General features: G+C 42.8%; 1 protein-coding gene across 1 annotated transcript in view; it reads right to left on the reverse strand.

Moving 5' to 3' along the window:
- Positions 1 to 5,869: 5,869 nt before the first annotated feature.
- The window catches only part of cdh2 (cadherin 2, type 1, N-cadherin (neuronal)), a 62,754-nt gene continuing 42,601 nt past the window's right edge, over positions 5,870 to 26,022 (reverse strand). The window contains exons 5-16 of the mRNA XM_035169968.2: positions 25,642 to 25,797; positions 24,147 to 24,291; positions 23,678 to 23,850; positions 22,241 to 22,378; positions 21,572 to 21,757; positions 20,295 to 20,548; positions 17,880 to 18,022; positions 16,594 to 16,827; positions 15,472 to 15,705; positions 15,092 to 15,231; positions 10,036 to 10,200; positions 5,870 to 7,436 (exon numbers count right to left, since the gene is read on the reverse strand). Coding sequence (XP_035025859.1) covers positions 7,230 to 7,436; positions 10,036 to 10,200; positions 15,092 to 15,231; positions 15,472 to 15,705; positions 16,594 to 16,827; positions 17,880 to 18,022; positions 20,295 to 20,548; positions 21,572 to 21,757; positions 22,241 to 22,378; positions 23,678 to 23,850; positions 24,147 to 24,291; positions 25,642 to 25,797 — 2,175 coding nt within the window. The 3' untranslated portion in view covers positions 5,870 to 7,229. The remainder of the gene's footprint in view (positions 7,437 to 10,035; positions 10,201 to 15,091; positions 15,232 to 15,471; positions 15,706 to 16,593; positions 16,828 to 17,879; positions 18,023 to 20,294; positions 20,549 to 21,571; positions 21,758 to 22,240; positions 22,379 to 23,677; positions 23,851 to 24,146; positions 24,292 to 25,641; positions 25,798 to 26,022) is intronic.

Consider the following 26,022-nt stretch of genomic DNA (forward strand, 5'->3'; position numbering starts at 1 on the left):
ACGGCGGCGCGTGGACCGAGAATAATGGCGGCACAGGGGCCCTGATAAATGAGAGCTGATAAATCAGCATCGCGAGGAGAGGTAGAACAATATCTGCTGAAACAGAGGGCTGAGCCATCGGAGAGATATCTGCCTGCAGACAGAGGGAAGAGGGAGCTGTAGATCAAGGCTGCATGTTGGTGTGATCGCAAAAACAAGGTAAAGGACCCGAGCAGGTCCCTCTCACTCTGAAGCAATCCAAACAAATTGATCCAATATTACACTTATAGGGCAACAGAGAAGAAATTAATTTGATTGATTCCACACAGGTGACTATAGGCCCATAAACAAATACATTAAAGACCGCATGTGCACAGTGTGTGTGTGTGCGCCTGCTGTCATCCAGCCTAATAACTTATTCATTCGGAGGTAGCATGCAGGGGCTGGGAAACCATAAGAAATTTGCTCTTGCTGCTGCAGGCCAGAAATTTCTATCGATAGCCTGGGCAGCATCCATCTTCCCAAAGTCCACCAAAGGTCAGAAGCAGCATAATTTAGAAACTGGTTTGCATCGGATTCTAGTCTGTATTCTGCATGTTTACTGCCAGTCCCCACCCCCCCAACGGAGGCTGGGTCACTCTGTGACACTTGCTCAGACATCGTCTTTCACACACACACACACACACACACACACACACACACACACACACACACACACACACACAATCACATACAAACAGTGAGGAGCTGGCTGTCTTGTAAATCTGCGATGGTGAGGGGGTGTTGGTGAAAGCATTGTTTCATAGTCAATAAAAGAGGCCCTGGGGTGCTTGTAAGAACAGCAATTTGCAGCCATTTTCCAAAGAGAACATCTCGGGAGTACTTGGGGGTTATAAGTTGAGTTTCTCCTTGTGTTTTTTTTGGATCTAATATTTCAAATAAAAAAAACCCAAAACAATAATCTGCCCGGTACATACTGCAGTATATAATGTGAAAAGATGCAGGATCATTGGGAGGGAGATGTGGCACGTGTGAGGCAGATTTCAGTTCACAAATCACAGCACATTGATTATCTATAGAATTTTTTTTCTTGAGGTGTTTAACAATGTCAAAGACGTCATGACAGATGCAACCAGTTTCATTTCCCATCCAGCTTAATTAGCTTTGCAAATAATTCCTCTGCATATTCAAATTCCCTTGCACTACTATTTTTATTCATTTGTCAGGCAAATAAAATGTGCAAATGAGATACTGTTGTGGGCAATTATTCCACCCGTCGTTGCTGGACCATATGGCAAATAAATGATAAAAACAAATTCGCTCCTCACACAATAGTCAGTCCAATTACTGCTCAGTCAGTCAATGTCAATGATTAGAATCCTAACTATATATTGTCCTTTTAATTTCCCGTGGAATATATTCCTGCATCAGTGAGGCAGAAGCAGACCTGTTCCGTTGTATTGTTAAGCACGCTCTAATGCCACATGTCTATAAATGGCACAGAAGTAACCAGTGTATTTTGGGTGTGGATAGGGAAGGAGCTGTGTAGCCGCTGCCTTTATGTCCGGGCCGCGCGCTAAGATTGCCAGCGTTGCTTCGGGGATTATCCATGTTGTGAAATTGAAGTGCAGAGCTGGAATATCAATGCTTTCTTTCCCCTGCTGAGGGTTGAAAAAAATGAAACAGGACTTGAGTGCTTGGTGGATGTGAACCCGTCAGAGCAATCTGAACATCAATATGACAATACAGCAGGGTGGAGGAGCCTGTAGAGGAGTTAAGCTGCGGAAGAGGCAGCATTAAGAAGTGGACAAATGTGCACTGTAGTTTGTGCTGCTACCATGACGCCTCGCACCTTGTTGTATTATCCGAGGAAGTACTGAAGTTTGACATTTGGGTGGAAAATGCTAATTCGCTTTCCAGCGGCGAGTTAGATGAGACGACTGATACCGCTCTGGGATCTGCCCTCTCAATATAAGGCCACGGCTGACAGTCTGTTAGCTTAGCTTAGCCCAGAGGCTGATAACGGGGGGAAACTGCTAGCCTTGCTTTCACTGGAGATAACAAAATCCATGTTGTATCACATTTGTTTTATCTGCACAAGGCAAACAGTTTTATCTGTTTAAAATGAAGTGTGACAACGATGCTCATTTTAGAAGCTTCAGGTCCTGATAGCAATCAGGACCTGAAGCCCTCGCAGGACTGTAATAAACACAGCCAGTCATTTGGTCCTAATTAAAAGATTGGTTGCTGGCTTACCTGTAATAATGAATATTGAATTTTAATATTTGTAATTTCTTAATTTTTTCTATTACCTGTCTGTTTTATTTTGCTGCCCTTGTAAAGCACTTTGTAACGTAGATTTTCAAAAGGGTTCCATAAATAAAGTTATTATATTATCATTATAACCCACCGGCCTGCCTGCACGCACCCTTCCCATGCTCTCACTGTGCACGATGGGGTCTTCAGACATCGCTGAAGCAGAGACATTAGCCAGAAGTTAGCGAGCAAATCACGGAAAAGTTGGCTTCTACCAGTTGTCAGCGCACATTCATGTGTTTTGAGGGATGATGGGGATGGGATGAATCGGTTTAATTCTTTCAAAGTGTAGCCTGCTCTTGCTAGCTTTCCCATGATTACCAATCCTACCTTTAATTTGAGGGTAAAAAATTGGCACAGAATAGTGAACAACTTTGAAGCAAGTTTTGACGCACCAGATTATTCAAATTAAAGGTCCAGTGTGTAAGATTAAGGTGAAATGGATCTATTGGCAGAAATTGAATATAAAACAATCCTAGTCATGTTTTCACAAGTGTGTTTCATCTAAATTGTACAAATTGTTGTTTTGTTTTCCCAAGAATGGGTCCTTTATATTTAAATACTATATTTACATCAGGAGTGAGTCGTCTCTACGGAAGCCGCCTTGTTTTTTACTTTAATCTAAACTGGTCAGACTAAACACCTTTTGAGTTTTTATGACAACTGAAGGCTACCACATGTTTGGAGGGGGGGGGGCTATTCAGCTGCAGCATGCAACTTCACCACTAGGTGCCACTATATTCTACACACTGAACCTTTAAGTGCAATGCGATTTAGAAAAATAGAAGAAGTCCACAAAAAAATGTGCCCAGCAACACCAAGAGAAGAAAAGACAAAATACCTGTGCACACCCAATATTGATGAAGAGAGGAGAACTTGATGAGTTTCTCTACTTGGTTCTGGAGCTTTAATTGGATAACAGACGCCTTAGGACGTATTTCAGGAAGCCATTCAGACAGTTTGAATAACTGCTGCAACAGCTGGCACCAAAATCCTGTTTTTTCTTGAGTATTTAATTTGATGAAGGTCCCAGTGTTTGCACATTTGGTTCATTCACTTTCTTCGACAGGAGTCAGTTTCATCATATCCTTTTAAAGACAAAAGTGACTGTGAGCAACGACTAACGAAAAACCTATTAAATAAAACTGCAATCAAAGGAGGAGGAAGTTGTTCTTTTACTACTACCGCTTCAAGATGTCAACAACTCACAGTTTGACGTGTACTTGTTGGAAATCCCAAAAATGAAATGAAATGAAAATGAAAAGTGAAATTCTATTGCTGATGTAAAAGCTTGGATTGACTGGATTCAGGTTTGAAAGGTATTAATAACGTGTGGATTAGTTGCATGAAGAAGAAAAAGAGAATGTGCCCAGTGTCGAAAGGCCTTTACAATGTTTATTATCCTCAGACAAAGCTAGGATAGCCCCTTCCCCATTTCAAAATTTCCCTGAGCTAACAGCTGCAGTATTGTAGGACAGCTACGTAAGGACCGATAGTGATCTTATCTATCTGCAAGAACATTTTTGTCCCAAATGTCAAAGTATTCCTTTAATGGTGTGAAACTTTCCTCTGAAACAATGTCGTGCTGCGCTGCACAGTTTTTAACTGGACCCATCTAAGCTGTGAAAGGGATTTGATGAGGACTTTTTCAGATGGTGAGTCATCGACCACATCTGTGTGCTCCCGAGTTCAAAGCAGAGAAAGTAGTTAGACAGCGTCTGACTCGGTACAACTCCTGTATGAGCAAAACAGAGACAAAAGGAAATATATTAAAAACCAACCATCTGGTTTGAAAACCTCAAAGTTAGAGGAAGTGATTTGGTAAAACAAATCTAACTCGGAGTCAGACTTTTAGTTGCAGATGAAACAACGCCTCAAGGTCGGACCATTTGTTGTTTAACACTTTATCCGACTGGGATCTGCTAAATTTGATATTGCATCTGGCAAATAGAGTGCACAGCTATGCACACTGCAAGATGAAGTGATATACTCAACTAGAATTTTTCTAAATCAGGGGCCATAACGGGGCCACGATTTAGACAGAGGGGCCAATTATATGTCCAAAATTCCTGTACATTTCCTGATTTAGAAAGGTTCACATTTAAGTCATGCCTTGTTTAGCTCTATAGGTTTGAGCAAAGCTCCTTCTTCAAACACATGGACTTCAAAAAAGCTTAGAAAAAAAAGTTCTTAACAAATTGTCATATTTATTAGCAGTACTTGGTGGGGGCACTTCAGGGGGCCAATCAGATCTCAGCTAGGGACAGTGAACCCCTAACCCACCCTTTGGCTCTGCCCCTGCTTTAATAACAGCTCCTGAGCTCATTCAGGAGGATGCATGAAAACTTACCGGTGTTTTTAGGAGCTTACAGGATGTGGAAGTGATTAAGCTACACCGATTACACCAGCTGGAAAACAAAAGACTGTACAGTTCACTAGTTATTCTCTAATAGACCTTCATTTCCTTTTGAGTGAAGACTACGAAGCCAAACTGGCTCCTGTCTAATTTGGTTGAATTAATAAGCCTTGTCCTCGTCTATTCAACTGGGTGCAGGCGGTGAAGAGAGGGGGGAGGAAGAGGGGCAGGTGACGGCGACACACTGGACATGTAATCACTGAATCACCAGCACATATAGTACTCACACAAATACACACAGGTATGTCAGTCTTCATCCATCTTTGAGTCCCAGGACGAGTGCCCCTTGGGTTTGAGGTCCAAGCCCATTCTGACGTCAACCACTCTCAGGGAAACTGTCTGTAAAACTGGGTCCAGACATTCTTGTCTTTCATTTATCCAGAATGCAGCAGGAGATAGTGTCAGACACATTGAACAACAGGAAAATGTGATGGATCATTCAGGCGAGGTGTGGCGTCCGGGTACAGAATGCAGGATGCAGGACATGGCTGATAAATCCTCACGTGTTTTCGGCCCTCATCACCAAAAGCTCTCGAATCTTGTTGTCTTAGCAACTTGACATCTTCGGTGGCATCTTCTACACACAGGGCGCCTCTTTCTTACCCTGAGATATTTAAATTATAACAGTTTCTCATCTGTTGCAAGCCCAGGTGGTAGCTGTGAATTCTGTGGACATTTTCCTGCTGTATTCTCACATGGGCTCACTTTTGACATTTTACCAGGGGTCTGGCAGTGTTCTCACATACTAATAATTTCAGGAAAATTCTGAAAGCAGCACAATAGTTCTCCACATTACATATCCCACATAGCAGACTGTACTGATTTTACGTCTGAGTTTTTGACCTTGAATTGTCTCAGAGACGCCCAGATATCATTTACAGAATGAACGCATTGTTTTCTTCTTTGCCTGCAGGTCCCACAACTTGTCATCCACAAAGTTGTGTGGGCCTGAAGCATTCTTCTTTTTTATAGTCTGTGCAACAACACATAAATAAGCTTATAAATGATTTATTCTCCCCTCTGGTTGAATATTGTCCAGTGAACTATAGTTTTTGTTTGAAACTATTGTCCTTTGAGATAAACTGCACAATTTCGCAGTCTAATTAAGCCTCTGCAACAATGCTGAGTTTGGGTATAGACAAATAAATAAAGAGGCGATTTTAGCTCCAAAGTTAGCATTTTATTGGATGGTTGGGGTCAGAGATGTATAATTTGTTTTTCCAGTACACATGTTATCCACAAGGCTGAAGTCCAAAACCTTTTCCAGTCTTAAAGCTGATTCATTAATTAATGTCTAGCATTGTCATCCCCCCACACCCCCTTTTTGGTACAAATTCAACAGTTGTGCTGACAAGATCACTACTTTTCCATTTTTATCAGTGTTTTTTTTTTCTTGTTTTATACAAAAAAACGCTCTTAACTTCTACACATTTAATGTCACCCAGATTTTTTATTTTTTTTTTCACTTTGTAAATAAATTTGGGAAACAACATTTTTCATTTTTGTTGATAAAAACATGCAAAAAACTTTGAATTTGTTGTCCAAATTATACATTTACAAGTTTGGAACTTTTTGCACTTCTTCATATACTACATCAAAAAGAAAAAAAAGAGATAAAGAAAAAAAAAACATTATGTACACACATCTTTTTACAGTGAAGTAAAACTTGAAAATATCAGATGATGACTAAGGCAAATGAAGTGTACATAGATTAGACCAAAACAGATTTTTTTTTTTGTTTTTGTAAAATACTACATCACCTCAAAAAAAATAGGAAAAAAAAACCTGCTACAAAAGTATTATTCATAACTCCCTTTATTTGCAACCAGCTGCATAATTTTAATTTTTAGTGAAAAAGTCAAGAAGTCTAGCGTTCTGTACAGTGCTGCTCTTAATTGTTTTTCTCTCCGTCCAACCTAACCGATGATCCTTCATTTTCTTTGCAGTCTATTTAAATAATCGTCAACAAGCAGGAGCATTGTGTAACCAAAGGAAAAAAGCATGTAGAAGCATACCAGAGTGTAACATACGTTTGAAATCACTCCAAAAGTCAGTACCATTAAAGCCTTGAACATAAAACTAATCATTTAGATCCAAAAAAAATGTACAAAAAGGCACATTATATCCCAGTGCTTCTGTACTGTGAAATTCAAGTGTAACTGAGCGCATTCAATACCAACAATCCGAGTGGTGACAATCCACCTGTGCTCCCGACCACAGCCTCCGTCACGGGACCACAGCCTATGCCTAAGCTTTCAACAAGCATATGTATGCGTAGACTACAACAATAAGCCTAGGTTGGTAGATTTTGAAAACATTTTTCTGAATCATTGTTTATTTTTATTTTTTTTTGTTTTGTTTCTGTCATAGTTCCGTCACTCTCTCTCTCTCTCTCTATCTCTCTCTCTCTCTCTCTGGGGAATATCAGAAGCTGTAGATGTCCATCAACAGGAAATCACTCCTTTTCTTCATTTTTTTTTTTTCATCTTTTCATCCTTCAAGGAGCGGCTGCATGTCCTTAGTCATCACTTCCACCATACATGTCTGCCAGTTTTCTAAAGCGAGGGCCCCAGTCGTTGAGGTAATCGTAGTCCTGGTCGCCCCCGCTGCTGGAGGAGTTGAGGGAACTTAGGGAGCCGGCCGTGGAGCCGCTGCCCTCGTAGTCGAACACGAGCAGGGAGTCGTAGGGAGGAGCGGTGGGGTCGTTGTCTGCCGCCTTGAGTCCCTGTACAGGAGGAAATAAAACGGCGGTTAGATGGAGAGATTAAGCTGCGAGCCGACACCGTCTGTAACGAGGAGCGAGCCATATAAGCGCAGGCTCCCTGCCCCCCCCGCTGCTGCACACAAACAGGCTAATCTATCCTTAAAACCAGTCAGAGCTTCTGCCTCCACTTGTTCAGGAAATCAAGCTTTAGTGTTCCTGCGAGTTTCCTTTGTGTTTCTGTTGGTATTCTCCCGATGTTTCTGGGCTCTGGGATTATCCACGTTTTTGATCATAAGCCAAGATTGAGCGTGACCAGCAGCCTCAGATGATTGGAATCATCTCCCCCTCCCCCACTGACCCTTGTGCTCCCCCTTCCCTCTCTTTCTCTTCTAGGCCGTTGCACAGATAGTACAACTCCAGCACAGTTGTTATCTATAATCTAGATAGCATTATCTTTAATATTTCATATTTATCTGACTCCTGCCTAAACAGTAGCAGAGAGTGAAGGGCTCGACAGAGGCAACAATGAGAGGAGCATGACGCGAGTGTGGGTCTCTTTGTGTTATTTTGAGGCTCATGGTGCTGGTTGGGCGGGAAGGGGGGGTCTATTTTGAAGATTGCGCTCGACATGCCCAGAGTCATCCTTATGGACTCTTATTGATTTACAGCCTTGTTCCTTAACGGGACTCTGGGGATTAACGGATCGCTAATCGAGGAGTTGAGCTGTGTTTTGGCCATGAACCACTTTGGGTCCACCCAACACCCACCACCCAACAATAAATGAATTAACACAAGTGGAGCAACACATAAGAGAAATGAGACATCAGCTCATCGGGAACTTGTCAAAGATTTATTGTTTCCTATGCACTGAAATGCTCTCAAATAAAAAAAGATGGATTGAATTTAAGCGCCTGGGCACTTAGCGATCATTTTCCACTTGTTAGCTTTCCTTAAGTATCTGCTCAGGGCTGTGGTGCTGATAATTTGGTGGGAAATATGACAGCTGGATTATTCATTAGAATTGCAACCATAATCGCTCTGCTGGTTATAGCCCCCTTTATCTACAACTAAGACCCCACTGGCAGTTTCATGAGGTTAGTCAATCACAGAACTCTGCTTCATGGTTTCACTTTAACCGAGTCACCGGCTGCGCGAGAGACAATCGCAATCTCTTGAGAGTGAACTTTTTTTGGAGTTGCTGTGTCCCGCAGTTAACAAAAGATGTGTAATCGAACCCGCTGGTATTTCTATTCACACACAACCTGGCCGAGGCTGAAATGAGGCACTATGCAAAACTCTGAAAGCAAATCACTTCACTTCAGTGTCCACCTGGGGCCAACGGGGGTCATGTTGGTTTGGCGTTAATGTATTTAATGTTACCCCCCCCTCTGTGGGAACAGACCAGGAGTTGACTAATAGACCTTTGTTTGTCCTACTGTTGGGTTAAAGCACTTATGCAAGCACTATGCTTAATTTTTTTGTCCCTCTAATTTAATTAAGAGCCACAAGCTCCCGTGGGCGTGTACACATTTTGGGATGAAGATCAGACCCCCCTCTCTCTCCCTCCCTCCCTCCCTCCCTCCCTCCATACACCCACTTGTTTCTGTCTCCCTGCTCCTCTGGCGGCTCGCCCTTATCAGTTAGGTCAGATTCCAGCTCGATGAGAGCGCGGCAGCGGCCATGACTGAGCTTTAGCGACAGTCAAATCTAGGACTAAAAAGCAGATCAACATTGCCTGGTTGCAGCGAGTGTTTTCTGGGTCAGGATGCTCAGACTTGAAAAGTCCCTGAGGTCTTGCGGGGATATTAAAAATCTAAAGTCCTGTTGGAGGAGGGTGTGCATTTTCAAACCGCTCTTTAATGGACGGGCGCAAAAAACATTGAATTTCACCTCATATCTGCTGTTACGGCAAGTGTGTTAGGTGTATTCCTGACACACGGCGAGAGTTGAAAATGAGCGGCGCCCGAGTAAAGGGATCTGAGAGCTAGACGGTTGGGGAGCAGAACTGAAAGAGCAAGTTCTAATCTAAAAACATGGGCGCCATCCCAAAACTAGGAGAGAACTCCATTTGTAATGCTGTGAAACTCTTGTCTGTTGGAGCTTGTGAAAAATACATGACTGCTCTTTTCATTTTACATTCTCCCTTCATGCTGCAGTCAATGATGGCCTCAGGCAAAGGAGGGCACACTGAACAGTGCCATGCGATGGAAAGCCAATGTATTGCTCCTCTCATCTCCTATTTCTACGCTGACACGTCTATAACTCTGTTCTGGAGGAAAGTGAAGAGAAAAACAATTATATCTAAGTGAGTTAGCATCATGTACTTTTCTGACTTAGTACATGTCTGAGAAAAGTTTCTGCTTTCTGCTGGGAAGAGATGAAAACAATTCTATTAATAATTGATTCAATTTAAAATAAGTTTTTATTTTTCTCTCTCTCTCTACAAGGCGCCGGTTTATCTCCTTGATACTGAGACAAATTGTTTATTTAGATACAAATTCATCATAAGAAAGTCATTCAACTTGAAAATGAAGAACTCCAAGCTTTCTGACAGCGCTGATCCTTTCAGTTGATTTGTTTTCAGTTTTCAATAAGTGTTTGATGGCCGGTGTTTTTTTACCTCATTGATGAAGTCTCCGATGTCTCCAGGGTGGGGTGCTGCTGACCTCATGGGATACTGTGGCTCGGGGTGGAGGGGTCTCTCGTCTAGACGGCGGATTCCCACCGGCTTGATGGCATCAGGCTCTATCGTGTCCGGCTGCTGGAGCTGACTGAGATCATAATCCTAGGAAACACACAGACAGATGGGAGTTAGCTGAGTGATGCGACAAGACCCCTGAACTGAGTGAGATTATTTAAATAGGTAAACATTTCCTGCGCTGCACGGACGAAGTTCAACTGAGTCGAGGAAAGACTTTTTAAGTTCAGAATGCGGCGAGGAGAGCTGAGGGAATACGAGGGAAACTTTAATCTTCTTGTCTGTGAAGCACAAGCCCAGGGACAATTTGACACATTCAAAGAGCCAGCACTGAGGGGGGGCCGGGCTGAGGACCACATCATACGCTGCAGAGTGTTTGTACTTGTGCAGTGTGCTGCAGGAAGGATGTGCAGGCGACTGTTTTGCTCTAATCAATGCCCAGACACGGGATGGTGGATATGCATAAGCCATTGCTAATCCTATTAACATTACCAAGGCAACCTGAATGGCTCGCAGTTTGTGCAAAGTCATGAACAGGGAAGGAGGAGGAGAGAAGTGCGGGGAGAGAAAAGGAGTTAGGAGAGAGACAGAGGCGCGCTGAGCTGAGCTGAATGTCTGGATGGTATCACAGTGACAGCAGATATGATAGAGAAAATGCCATTTGAGAATCAGGGTGTGTGCCTAATAAGCGTGCATGATGGATTGTCCCTCTTTAGAAGATTTTCAGTAATCCATCCATCTCTAATATCCCCCCTTCAAAATTGTCTTTGCTCAGCTGCACATGTACCTACACACACGGGCACGTGCACGCTCACTCCCAGGGAAGAAAAAAAAAAAGGCTGCAGACACTCCGATGTAAAAATAAATTTCTGAATAAATATAAACCCTGTGATGATGCACAAACAGCCGAGATATACAAACACGGCGAAGCGAGCAGGCACTTGACAAACACCTACTCAACTCCGCACTAATAAGTATCATCTCAAATCTAAAAACAAGCGCATTGATTATTCATGTGTAATCTGATTTCATGGGGGATGACAATCACCCTGGGGCCGTAGCGGCACAAGAGCAACGGTCATCGCGCAGTAACGCCATCCATCATCTTGGGTCCATTTCCGTCTGCCTCCTGTTTGACCCTCGGTGAGGTCGCACACCGGAGGGGTCAGCAGTTGGTGACGGGGAATTGCAACGGAACGGTATAATGGCTGAACTAAGCGGGAAGGTCTAATGACATACCAGCCTCCTTCAGGGGATTGACTCCTCACTGTACACTGGCTGGGTGAAATGGCTGCCTCGGGCACTCATGACCCACATTCAAACATGGGAGACTGAACGCTGCTAAGCCTCATACACTTTATCTGTAGTGAGACACAGAGCCATTTCAAAAAAAGAGCTGAGTTTATTTATCATCGTACCACCAGAGTACTAGGAGTCCAAAACCTCTTTTGAGAGATAAGGTTTCTTTTCACTTTATTTTCATACTTTATTCCTACTGGTAATAATAACATTATACGCACTAATTTAATTGCCGGGACCTGGCAAAGCAGCAGCATCAAAAATAAAATTCAATATCAGCAGTCATATGATCCCACACGTTTTAAACAAACACTGGTTTATCAAGAAGAGGAAACAGAGAACAAGAGAACTGTTTGTTGTGTCCACTGAAGATTATAAAACGACTAAACTAAGTTAAAGTTAGGGTTGGTAAGTTGTTCTTTTTAATCTTATTTGTTGAAATCCATTTCACGCCCCAATCACCGTCAATGAATAAAGTCGACTGACAACAAAGACCCTCACAGGACTGTATTAAACACGGCCACTTTGGACCAAAAGAAACGATTGGTCGACGTAGCTGTACATGGACGGAGTCTTTAGGGCGGAGAGACATAACGCTGAAGTAGAGGCGAAGGCCAGTTTTGGGGGCGTGGATTTTACGAGAGGGCCGGTGGGGGTGGGTTGTATCAGTTGCAGGTTTTCCAGGATTACCAACCCTAGCTTTAAGTTTTCCTTGACATAGTTATGAAGACATACTGGTTCTCTTTGCAGTGGGAGATAACTATTAAAAATGTTTCAACTCTCGCTCTTAATTTAACGTCCAACAGATTAGATGATTTAACAAAAGTGCTTTGAAAGAATAGTTGGACATTTTGGGAAACGTTACACACCCATTCACTGTCTTGCTGGAAATTAGATCAGAAAATTGATACTATTTGATGTCCGTCTGTGGAACAAGAGACTGGAGCCAGCAGCCGTTATCTTAGCTTGGCTTAGCATAAAGACAGGGAACAGAGGTACGGGAGGGAAGATCATCATCTATGGACACTTGCTTTCATTTATTTCTTTTTTGTTTTTGTGCTAATTGAAGCTTCATATTTATCATATAGACAAAAGCAAAGTAGTAAATATGTCATCTCACTCAACAAGAAAGCAACAAGGCATATATCCCATATTTATTTACTTCTCTGTTAAATCTGATTGCTTGGTTTTATTGTCCAGTTGAGAGTAGTAGCAACGTTACCATGTTCCCACAGCTTCCTTCCTTTCGTACAGTTCAAGAGAAGTTCACTTCCTCTGACATGAAACCTTTATTCATCTCTAGAGACAAATACATGAAGCACTTATACTCTCTGTATATTGCTGGACCTCCAAAGTTAACCTGCCTCAAAATATTCTGAGGTCACATGAAGACGCACATGACTCACACTTTCTCTTTTTCCCCTGCGCACCTGTGCACAGTGACGTCTCAATTTGCTTTTCCTTTTTGCATTATTTTTACCGAAATCCGCTGAGAGCAGTCAGATCAGCTGTCGCCGTTTGATGAAATGAGTGCTTCTCAAACAATACAAACCAGGGCGATGGTGGCAGCAACTAAAATCATATACTTCGAGAGCGCCCAATGGTCTGACACTTCAATTTCCTCCCCGGCGGGAGATAGGGAGAACAGAGGTGGGCAGTATAAAGGCCACATCGCTGGGAAAGTCAGGTCCATTTTTTACCCAACGCTGACTCCCCCCAATTTTGCAGACAAGACCATTTTCTCCTGGCGCCCTGCCCTCCTCTGCGCCACTCAAAACGGAAGCTTGTTTTCCCTCAATAAATTGCTGCAGCCGTTCGTTTCACCTTTGAGGAGACTTATATGAAGCAACACTTTCCTTCTCGACATGTTCTGGCCCACAGGTTTGTGCATTCTGTGCATGAACGTGATGATGTGAATACACAAGCGGCTGCACTCCCTCTTGCCTAATCACTGGCAGATGTGTAATGGCTTTCCAGTCAGATTGTTACCTTAGACAGAGCTTCATTATTGCGCCACAGCAGATGTCTGTCTCCAAATGACATCAGCTTACCAATTACAAGTCTCAGAGGCTAATTTGGCATTGCACTGGGTCAGGCCGCGGTCTCCTGCTCATTTCTGCTATACCTAAGCCACTGGAGCACTTCAGCCAGCAACAAGAAAATAGCCCATTTGGTATATTACTGCCTTTGTGATGAAATGATTCCGTTATGCTAACAAGGGGTCATTAGGACAATTGAATTTGTGTCTGTATGTGCCTGATCAGTGTAAGGGGATACCGAGATGTGACTGTATTGATGCCCGTGGCACTGCATTCCTATTCTAGTGTGTGTGTGTGGTTGGGTTGTGGAATGGGAACCAGTTCCAGTCGAGAAAACATTTCCAATATTTCCATAACCATGTGTTTGCCTCATTGATCCCAGTTTTTCGATACCTAGCTACTTTCTGGGGAAAAAAAGTCTAACTCCTCATTGTGAATGACTTCGAGGTAAATCCTAGAGCAGCATAAGGAGCAGAGCAGTGTTAAAGAATGCATTCTAAGAGTGCAGTATGTATGCTTGCAGAAAAAGACTAGGCGGTCCTCTTTGTCCTTAAGCTGCTTCCGTTCTACACAAACTGCTACTATGCTGCAAAGATGTGACCTGAATGTCTCTCCCTAACAAAGACCACACACTCGCCTTATGTCACCCTGTCAAAGAAATGTCACTCTCTACTGAGCGTCAGTAGGAAAACACCAAAAATCTGCTTCTTAAATATTTGCCCGCAAATGTAAATATTCATTTCCAAATGAGTTAGTTTAAATTTACTTTTTATGACTAACACTCAAAAACTTATCTGCTTCAGCAGGATTGTGCAAGTTTGATCAAGTTTGATTGGCAGTGGCCTGGCGAGAAAAAAGTAAACACCCACACAACTGTCGACAGATTCTGATTTAAATGTTAAATATCTTGCTCACACGACTGAGACATCTCCAAACCAACGAGCCAAAAACGAAGCAGCACAGACAGACCTACAGACATCTTTCAGTTTTTACTTTGGCAAAACAAAGAATTCTTATATTGGGAAGCTGACGCAGAAAATATGTTTTCAAGGCCTTTAACTTATTTAGACCTTATGCAACATATACATGTATTTAGCTTTTAAACCGGCTGGGACATTTGCGTGCTTCTCCCTTTAGAGCACAATGTCATTGTTTTGAAGACATGTGACTAATGGCCAGCTGAAATACTGACAGGAAAGTTGAAATGCAATATGGGAAATGTATGTTTGTTAGCACTTTAAAGTACGTTTCAGATGATGGCTGAGGATCTAGCAGATTACAGCAATGTGTCTTCCTGCTGACCTGCTAACCAATGCTCATCCGCGAGAGACATGTTTTAGGAGGAGGAAAACGAGTAGGAAGATAAAGATTGACCTGGGCGTGTTTGTCAGATAAAAAAAAAAAGATTTGCTACGCTTAAGCAAAAGGTTATGATTTACAATGAAAGCTAAATGTTTAAGCTATCTGCTTCTGAGGCTGAGAAGGTTTTTATAAACATTGGCAATTCTGTCAGCTCTTCAGATCAGAAAACACTCTGGTTTCAGGGGGTCGCTTTCCAACAATGCTTTTATATTTAGCGTCTTTGGTCTTAATGGGTTCAAATAAGTCAATGTTGTGTATGTTCACTGCGGGATTCTTACCTGATCCTCCTCTCCTCCACCTTCCTCGTCATACTTGAGAATGTTGTCCCTCACATCGTCCTCGGGATCGATGAGGAGCTGCTTGGCCTGACGCTCCTTGTCGCGGCGTTTCATCCACACAACGAACAGCAGCACGAGAACTGACGGACAGACACAGAGAGAGATCTCATATTACAAAACATAATAACTTACATATTTTCATACAAATGCAATCGGATCTGACATTTTAGAGCTTGGACGGGGGCCTGATCAAGGCTATCTTTTTGGTAATCCTACAGTAATCTAGTGGTATCTCGGATAATGTTTAGCTGTCTTTATAATCCCTGTGTGTGTGTGTGTGTGTGTGATGTGCTGTTTGAGAGAGCCACTGAGACACTCACTGAGGAGGATGATGATACAGAGGAGGATGGATATGATGGCGCCTGTGCCCAGGCCGGCGGCCATGATGTGCTGCTGGTCGGTGCAGTCGCCGTTGACGTCACACTGGCACACTTTGATCCGCAGGTAGGAGGTGTTGGACATGGGCAGGTTGCCCGAGTCTGTGATGATGATGGGGATCTCGTAGATGCCACTTTCAAGGAAGCCGATCTTCAGGCTCATCTGAGCGTAGTCACCTGAGAGAGAGAGAGAGAGAGAGAGAGAGAGAGAGGAAAGAACACGCGAGTGAGCGATTGATCTTTGATGGCTCCTTTTCAGAGACGATCAATACGAGGAGGTGAGTCTAGAGATTAACCAAGTTAATGTGCAACATCATGTTTCCGTGGCAGGTACGTTTTTCAGAGGGTATTAAATCAAAACTCTGAATAGCCGTTTGTGTAAACCATGCTCACAGTACGATTACACAAACACAAAAATGCAGCGCAAATTCCTACCTGGAAGTTGCATCAGCATATCTAATCCAAAACATGGCCAGGATTTAGATTTGGAGCTTATAAATCTACTGAATACCTTTTGATAATGCTGCTTACGCTAAATTCCCGGCCGCCATAATCCAAATGCCATTATCCTATTAAGACAGATGTATATTCACTGAATTTCAACTCACACTATCTAATAACAAACGCACAACAGTGTTTCCAGCCGGTATTTTTGCTTGAAATTAGCATAAACAATTAACAAGTGCTTGGTTAGGTTAACGCATTTTAGCAATGTGCATCTCAGCTCTGCCTGACCCCTCTGCAGTGTGACACTTATTTCTGAAGTGTTGCGAGCTTTAATTATTGAACAACAGACTGCTGAACATGATATATACTCCTACGGTTTACACTTTTCTTTCTAATTATTCAATGCCACAGATTGAAAAAAAAATAGAAGCTGAAAAGGGTCATCTTCTCGCCTCTCATTTGTTCCCAGTAATGAATACAAATGGAGGCCAGCGTCAGAAAAGATGAAGCAATGTCCTTGACAGGTTATCGAAGGCATTTCACAGCCTGAGCCTTTTGCTTTAAATGATATAATATGAATCTAATGAGTTGCTGATATGAAATTTGTGTTTGTCTTACCGCTGATTCTTGTGATGGTCCAGTTTCTCCGGACGTCAGTCGGCCTGTGGGCTAACTCAAAGGCGAAGGGCCCCGCATTCGGGTTAAGGTCTCCGTCAAGTGCGGTGATGTTGATGGCGTTTGGCTCTGGCTTTTGGCATATCTCCGCCTCGTGGGGGAACACCTTGGGAGCGTTGTCGTTGATATCCATCAGGAAGATCTGGAGAGTGCCTGTTCCACTTGCTGGAGGGACTCCTGCATAGACCAACAGATAAACACTTAGCTCATACATATTTATTAGGGGGATTTTTTCCTTTCATTTCATATGGATAGGAATATATACGATTGGAATTCCAGCTCTCATTTTGCACTTATAATGAATTCAACAGGACAAAGTAAGTATGAAGTTTATCCTTTGAGTCCAATGGTACAAAAAGACCCTCTAAACAGCTATTTACTCTAGCGGGAGAAGACCCATTCAAACTGCATACTGATCTGAGAATCTAATCTCGAGTGAGGAGGTAGACAGAAAGAGGGAGATATCAGAACATTTGGGTACTAAGTGTGTGTGTGGGTGTGTGAATGTGTGTGCCTAAAGAACGTCTTCCTGACGAAGGACGCAGGACGGGAATACTAAAGCAGACAAACAGAGCCCACTGTCGCTCCTCTCAGGCTCCTCTATGTATTCACTCGGCTAAGAGGCTTTTTTACCATTCAGGCCACGCTCAAAGGAGCTAGTCATCCAATCCTGACCCATTAATGCCGAGAAACCTCTTTAGTGGTAGAGTTTTTAAGCCTATTGGCCTAAGCCATGCTCCGGAGAACAGGGTAAACCTGAACAGAGGTAAATCCCACCAGTGCGGGGAAGAGGTGAATATATCCACATGCTGGATGATGGTTCTGGGATTGCTAGTACATTAACCTTCAGCTAAGGTGGTCATCGTTCCAGACAGGCCAAGTGGCTGGTAAAAGGTTGACCTTCAAGCATGGTGGTTGTCTTTGTGGCTGTAACTGAGGTAGTTATTTTTCTTCCCCCAACAATAACACTGTGCTTGTGCACTGGCTTTAGGTGAAAAACATCACAGAGGTAGTCGGTGACCTTTGAGATGTAAGCTACATTAGACATCCCCTCGACTTCCTTTTGAAAAGGCAGCATTATCTCCTCCTGAATGCTCTGACAATAATGGCCTGGAATAGAGTGCTCGTGTATCAGCCTAGCTAAAACACCTAGACCATGTAACAGCGGCATCACAGGACATCAACAAGGTATTTTTGGCAACCGCAGTGCCACTTAAATGGTTACATACCATTGTCAGTGGCCAGGAACGTTGCATTATATAAACTGTTCTTCACAAAGGGCGACTCTCGGTCCAAAACGGCAATTGTTGTGATACGGCCGGTGTTGGGGTCAATCCTTAACCAGCCGGCTGGATCTGAGAGCTTGGAGTATCTGAGGGAAGAGAAGAAAAAGAGGGTTTTACTATAATTCATAATCCTTACTTTTCATTTGGGTGTGAGAGTGAGACAGATTAAAAAATATATAATCTAGATGATGGATTTAGTCTCTATTGCCAGTTCAGCATTGCTTTCTTCTGAAAATGCTTTTTGTTTTTATTTATTTACAGCGAATAAATATTTTAGATTTCATAAATTTTACATAATTATTCTAAAGTTTTGAGAGCAGCCTCTCGGGGGAGACCGAACTGGCTTGTACTTATCATTAGCTCCAACTAATTTGTAGGACAAACCGTGGAATTACAAAGCAAGCGTATTTCTCATGGACTGTTTTCAGGCAGATAAACTCTTCCGTGGCCAAACAGCTGTGAGGCAAAAAACGCCTGATGATGAAAAGGAGAAAAATGGGTCTCGTTCAACAAGCATGAGATGGAGACGGCTGCTTCGTGCTACTTCAGCAGAGACGGTGGAGGAAACAGCCAGGATGTAGAGTTATCTTAACACATAACATTATATGTTATACGTAGGGCTCGGCATGAACAGTAATGTACCCACTAAAAGTTTAATTAAATATTTGATTTAAAGGGGACATAGCATGCCCATTTTACCTCAAGTTGATATGGTTCCTTGGGGTCTTAATGAAATGTCTGTAACATACTTTGGTCAAAATACCACAAGGATCATTTAAAACAGCACCCTTTTTACCCTGTATAAAACAGCCCTCCACAGAGTGACCTGTTTTGAGTGCCTGTTCCTTTAAATGCTAATGAGCCAGCTCCCCCCTCCCCCCTCTCCCCCCATGATTTTAAACGATATAAATTACATATTTTATATGATATAAATTATCAAATATGCATCCCATACTTTGTATTCCCCTTCTGTTGTCCTGGAGTTTTAATTTTCCCAATCACATAATTAAATGTCCCCTCTGCCCATCCACTACAAGCACACAAGCAGACAGACAGAGAGAGAAAGAGAGGTGGGGGGCTATGAAGACCATCATTTACCCCCGAACCCCGACATTCAACGGGTACAACAACAAGCAGAGAAAGCAGAATCGCGGGCTGACCTTATATTACAGTCTATGGGGCTGACCAGCGCGGAGAAATGCACGTCCCGTGTGAACAGCCAGGCGGCTGCGCGCTTGAGAACAGCGCTGCGCTGCCTCGCTGCGGCGCATCTGCGTCCGGTGTAAACCCGGCGTAACGAGTGGGGGCTCTGTGTGTTTGTGCCGGTGTTACAGTAGTGCTGAACACTGCGGAAGTCTTCCACACTGCTGGCTGTGTGGCGTTGCCACAAATTCCAGCTCACGCTGCGGGAGCGAGCGGTCGCTCGAGCAGCTGCTGCAGCCTCCCAGTCCCAACGATCCAGACAAATGCCACATGTGAGTGAATCGCGGGCTGACCAGCGGAGAAATGCTCGTCCCGTGTGAACAGCCAGGCGGCTGCGTGCAGGAGCGCTGCGCTGCCTGCCTCGCTGCCTCCGGTGTAAACCCGGCGTAACGAGTGTGGGGGACGGGGGTGAGGTGGGGGCCAAGACCATGTAGGGAGACTTCCAGTGCCTTGTTACGACACAAAACCCAGGAAGCTCAATCGAGTCACTCAAGCATGACGTTTCTGACTTAGAGGAACCATAACAAAACGCGCAAGTGTTTTTTTCCCCGAGTTTTTGGGTTGGTAGACATGCCAGATACCCACATTAACCTGTAGAAGCACTAACAAAGTGGAATTTGCATGATATGTCCCCTTTAAACATCTGTGTCTTATCTTGAAGAGGGAACAAGCAGTCAATGAAGTTATGGACGTTTTCATCCAGTTAGTTTTGGGTTCACATGTCATTTAGGGCCGTCATCCCCCATGTGGGCTTTCACCTCTATCTGATATTGACATCTTATCAATTTGGCTATTGTGTTTGCTGCCTTTTTTTGAAGTACATAGAAAAAAAGTTTTATCGTTCCCTCTAAATTAGGAAAATGAATGGAGCAGTTAATTTAGTCAATTTTTATTGCTATTGTAATATCATTATGGTTTTACTAACAGCAAAATAAATATCCTCGTGGTTCAATCATTATGATGACATTTTGTTCTATTGATCGGGACAGTGCTCCGTGGCACCTTTCTCACACAGGTTATTTAGGTTCCACCAAACAAGGTAGATGTGAAAGTGCCCAAAGTTAATTTATCTATGGTAAAGTTTTCACATCTGTGAACTGGACCTGATTCCTTTTGAAGATATGTAACATTTTAACCAAAATTTGCAGAACCAACCTGATGCTTTGCTGCATGAAGCGATCGGGATCCTGCGCGGTGAAGGTTGTCAGAGTCGACTCTGGCATCATTCCCTCTTCGAGTTTGGTCAGTTTGGGGTTGGGCTCAAAGTAGGGGCTCTCGTTGACATCTATCACTCTGATGGACACAGTGGCGGTGGACTGACGAGGAGAGTGGATGCCTCTGGCCAGAGGGACCTCGTTCCTTGCTTCCACTGTCAGCACATATGTCCTGCTGATTTCATAGTCGATAGGCTGCAGAACAGGAAAAGAGAGAAAACGCACAGAGTGAATCACACATCAAAATTCAGAATGGATCCAATCGCATTACACTTTTCCATTACAAAGACTGGAAGCTGTTTCTTCCTCTGTAGACAGTCAGATTAGATGAAGTGACTGTCTCCTTTTGTGGTCAGTTGAAGGATACACAACATTAAAAGTGCTGACGTAAGAATTGTGCAACCAAGTAATTTCCCCTGAAGTGTGTCCGGAATTTTTTAACCGTTAACACGGTTTGTATAATGTCAATTCATTTTAATTTGCACATCATTTCCTCCACCGAGGAGGTTATGTTTTCGCCTGCATTTGTTTGTTAGTAAGCAAAAACTACTAAACCGATTTTCCATGAATTTTTTGTGGTGGGGCGGGGCATGACCCAAAAAGGAACCCATTACACTTTGATACAAATCTTGATCAGGGGGCAGATCCAGGATTTTGCCCCCCACTTTCTTTAACTTTGCAAGATGGGGCGTTTTTTCATTTTCTCCGAGTTTAATTAATAGATCTTGATGAAAATCTAGAAAAGACCAGAGTGTACAATGTGTTGCAGATCCAAATAAAAATCTGGGTGTATTGAATTTAAATGCGGTTTCATTAGAAGACAGTATCATGTGCCATTCTAGTTCAAAACGAGAATGTCCTTTTAACACGGCTCTTATAACACACTTAGCTTAGTCAGTTAAACATTGCAAAACCTTCCAAAATCAACAAAACGATAGTACTACCCTCTTATGAGTAACTACATAAACTTCTTTGACTCTTCAAAAAACTCAGCTGGACAGTTGAATTATTCATTTGTTTTCTTCATCAACAGGGAGCAACATAACATATACAACCTCTTCACCTCTATCAACTTCAAAGTGCTTAAAATATAACTTAGAAGATGTTATAAATATATTCCGACAGAAAATAACGAGAGCAATACCTCTCAGTATAGCAGAAATACATGTATGCAGCTCTGAGGGATTAAAGCAGTGGAGTATGAGGAGGAGGACTCACCTTGACGACCGTCACCAGGCCCTCGTTAGTGGTCGGATCAGTGGGCACAGAGAACCTGCCAGTGGGGTCGCCCCCGGTGATTTTGTAGACAGCATTCCAGGCCGGTGTGTTGGGCTGGTCCTTGTCAGTCACCGTCAGGTTGGCCACAATGACATTCACACGGTTTTCAGGCACCTCGCCGAAGAACTGCATGAATAAACCATGAACGTGCAGAACAGTGAGCTGTTAGTGATACTGCTGTGGCAGCAGAACGCACACCAGGCCCTTGCCTTACAAAGCACAGCGGGACCAATCTTGAGTAAATAGACATCTAAGGTAACTTATCATGTCGTCATGGTCAACTCATCCCCTGTCCTCCCCTGATAGCACCAACAGGAGCAGTACAAATTTCAGTGATTCGCAAACACAGTAAGTGCCTCTTTCACTCGGGCAGACATCCACCTGGTTGCATGTGTCAACATTTGTAGGGGGATACACTTTGCACACGGCTGCCTACTTGTATATCTGTATGGATTTGGAAATGCTGGGCAAGCAGAACTAGGTTAAGTGAGCAGAACTGATGGTTGAGTGCATATATCCACATTAGGCTGAAATGGGGGGGATACTTGTGGTATTTTCCTTTCGCCAACATTACGGTGTAGTTGTCTTACGTATCAATTTCTTTCTTACCGTCTCAGCAGTAAACTCTGGCGGGTTGTCGTTAACGTCGGTGACTCTGATGAGAGCCGTGGCTGTGTTGGAGAGGCCGTACATGGGGTTGCCCTCCATGTCAGTGGCCTGGATGATGAGTGTGTACTGGGGCACTTTCTGGAGGGGAAGGGAAGAGAAAAAAACGACAGGATTAAAACACAGTTTCTCTGTATAGGACTGGTGCAGCCATTTTTTTACTGTTATGTTATTTTAAGCCCCCTTTGTTCACGCAGATGAGGACAGACAAAAGATTAGACACACTGTTTATCACGATCCATTTTCTTTACAAAACTTCCACAAACTACAAATGACCACAAGGTTAAATAAACACCGCTCTGAGTCAGTGTCAACATTATAAGCTCCATGAAGATTTATTTCTGGAATTACAGCTCACTTTAGCCTCCCTGATAAACTGGTAACTCAATGTGCATTATTATTTATGTTTTCAACCAAAAGGAAACAAATCTGAACTGGATAGGTTATTAATTATAATGACTAATGATGGCATTTTATATAAATCCGATTTATTCCCTATGGGGACATGTGGGTAGATGTGTGAAGCGCACACCTCTGCCACATACACACCATCATGAAGCTAACAAATGACTCTTTTCACATTAAAAGCCACTCAGGTGACGGACCAGTTGCTAGGTAATGAGAGCCGGGCAAATTACTTTCATGGTGGCAACTGGCAGACATAAAACTGCGCCCCCAGGGTGGAAGTGATTGAACAGCCACCTAGCCAGATTGCCCTCCCTAGGATTGCACCAACTGGCTCCAGCATTCTATATTATTTTATTTATTTTCCCAAATAGCCGTACGATCCAATTAAATGAAAGAGAGGTCGCTTTCACAGCACGGGGAAAAGGCGAGAAAGAAAAATGCAAGTAAAGCTTCTGCTTTAGAGGAAAAAAAGGCGAGAATGAGGGAAGGGAAACATTTAGCTGCTCAGTGATGCACGCTGCCTCCTTGTAAGAGTAAATAAGTGTGAAAGAGCCAAGTTCATTTCTACTTCTCATTTAGTTGCTAATCTGCAAAATTCCCTTTCACTTTAGCTCATTAGTTCTCAGACAGTTTGAATATCAGCAGAGATACTCAAGCTGTGTTTTGCCGTCATATAAAAAATGCAAAGTGCATTTATGTAAACATGGGAAATGGATGTGCTGATCTACAGCAAGCAGCAAATGCAAGACAGAAACATTAATTGATATAATGGATGGCCTCGCTATTGAAGGTTTCACTTAAATGCAAATTGAAGATTTTAATAATAAGTCTGCATTCATAAACACTAAGGGAGTGGAGTGTTAACAACAACAGAGCGATATGACATCAAGAGAAAGAGAGCAGATGTAGAGGAACGTAAAGAGAAAGAGAGAAGGATAGAAGGACGAGACAGAAAGAAACGGTGTGAGTCACCTCTCGGTCCAGGCCTGCCGCCACCGTGATGATGCCTCCTGTTTGGTTGTTGATGGTGAACATATTGGAGGTCGGACTCTCTGGATTCTGAGACAGGATCTTGTAGCGCAGCATCCCATTGTTCGTTTTGGGGTCGTCTTTGTCGACAGATGTTACTGTCATAACAAATGTTCCTATGGGATAAAAAGACAGAGAACACATGTAAATACTATGATGTTGTGTCTAATTATTTTTTTACTGAGTGCTGTTTTCATTGTTTTGTAATTTTGCCATCAGATTGTTCTTTCTTGTGATCTTTTAGATTTTATACAGCAGAAGCAAAGTTAACAAAATGGCCACCCCAGGAATGCCGTCGATGCTGTTTGATCTGCTAATGCTGTGTCAACACGTGGAGGTGGAGGCTCAGACTGCAGCCAATCGTTTGCTCATGCCGTGTGGTGCTTTGCTCGGCTTTTGTGGTATATATTACCTGGCTTGGAACCCTCCGGAACACTGCCGTTCCAGATCTGATGGGTGAACTCGGGTCTGTTGTCGTTCATGTCGATCACATTGATCACAATGTCGATAGGGTTTTCTACCTGGTTGCCGTTGAGGTCCACTGCATGAGCTCTCAGCTGGAGGACAACACAAACACATCTGGAGTGTTAACTGTGCAAACATATATACTGGGAGACACCACTCACTGAACACCGCCCATTTAAATTCTGCGATAGTGAACCCCACAGAACAGCATTCAAATATTCCAATGTGCTGAATGTGGAAAGCAAAAGAGCACAAGTTCAGAAAAAGAGAGGAAATTCTCTTTGTAAAAAAGATTTTCCTACATCTGGCTCTTGCACGTGAAGCAGAAAAAAGACAAACAGTGAAGAGATTCAGTCTGATACCTGACAGTCGACAACAGCACAAACATTTTAGCTGCATTTTTATGTTTGTCTCTTGAAACAGATACACTCTGATTTTATTCACCACTGTTGCCTAACACGAGGTCAGCAACGATTCAGCTCTGTTTTCCAAAAACAACTCTGATGTGCCGCCTCTTTCTGCACTTCAAGTGTGTGTGTTTTTTCCTGCATAAGTGCAAGTTGAGGACTCGTGCGCTGGAATAAATATAAGTAATATATTGAAGAATATGTTGAAAAACTACAGTATAAATCACATGCCAGTGCATGTCTGGTTTACGGTGTAGTTCCAGTGTATCAATGAATCTATTCTTGCAGTGTCAAGTGCCTGCTGCAAAATCTATTGACGAAATTACAGGAAATAGACGGACGTTGGCGAACTTACATATCAGCAACAGACTCAAGTAACACAATACTGAGCTGCGTCTGTATTTCTCTACAGTTTACAGTTCACATCCGCCTTTATCTGTGGAGCTTCTTTGTCTCGTGGCCTTCAAAGATCACTTAAGTAGTTTCTATTAGATAAATGCATTGCATTATTTTATCGTAAGCTACAACTGTGACGTCTACCAGTTTATTTTTATATTTAAAGCACAGGAATATATGGCTTTAGAATTTACAATCCATGGAAGTTTAAAGACAATACCACTAATGAATAAAGCAGCTCTAGAACCTCTAGCTGGGGTTCTCGTAATGTGTCTGACACACACACACACACACACACACACACACACACACACACACACACACACACACACACACACACACACACACACACACACACACACACACACACACACACACACACAATTCACACAAAAACATCATGTTAAATCCTTTAAATTCTCAGACGGATCAGTCAGATTTCCTGGGAGACCCTGGCCTTTATTGCGTCTGAGGAGGCCATTTAAGCTACACGTGACCCTTGAGCACATGCCAACTGGCAGGAATGTCAAACCCTGCCAGAGAACACACATTTCTCTAGATAAACTAGGCAGGAAAAATCATTAGCACATTACAGGGAATCTTTTAAAATTAAAAATAAAACTATTGTGTGTGACTTACGTGGAAGTTGGAGATGTGCTCCCGATCCAGGGGCTTGTTGACAGACAGCTCCCCAGAGATGGGGTCGATGATGAACATGCCGGTTGGGGGCTGGTCGGCTCCGGGGCCTGTCACACTGTATCTGAGGGAGCGGTTCTTGTCATGGTCCGACCGAATCTGTTTGAGATGAGAATTTGGTTAGTTGACACTTCTCAACAATCTGTCATCATTTTTTCGTTTTTATTTTAAACATGAAAGATAAACAAATCTTTTAATACGGAATACTTAAATTAGTTGATATAGAAATATACATACAATAAGCCAATAATGGTCACATCTTTGTTTTCTAATTATCAATTGATCTTTTTTTTTATTGTTTGATTTTCTAGCAATTTCTTTCAA

The sequence above is a fragment of the Hippoglossus stenolepis genome, chromosome 11 (genome assembly GCF_022539355.2).
Source record: "Hippoglossus stenolepis isolate QCI-W04-F060 chromosome 11, HSTE1.2, whole genome shotgun sequence".
NCBI classification, from domain to species: Eukaryota; Metazoa; Chordata; class Actinopteri; order Pleuronectiformes; family Pleuronectidae; genus Hippoglossus; species Hippoglossus stenolepis.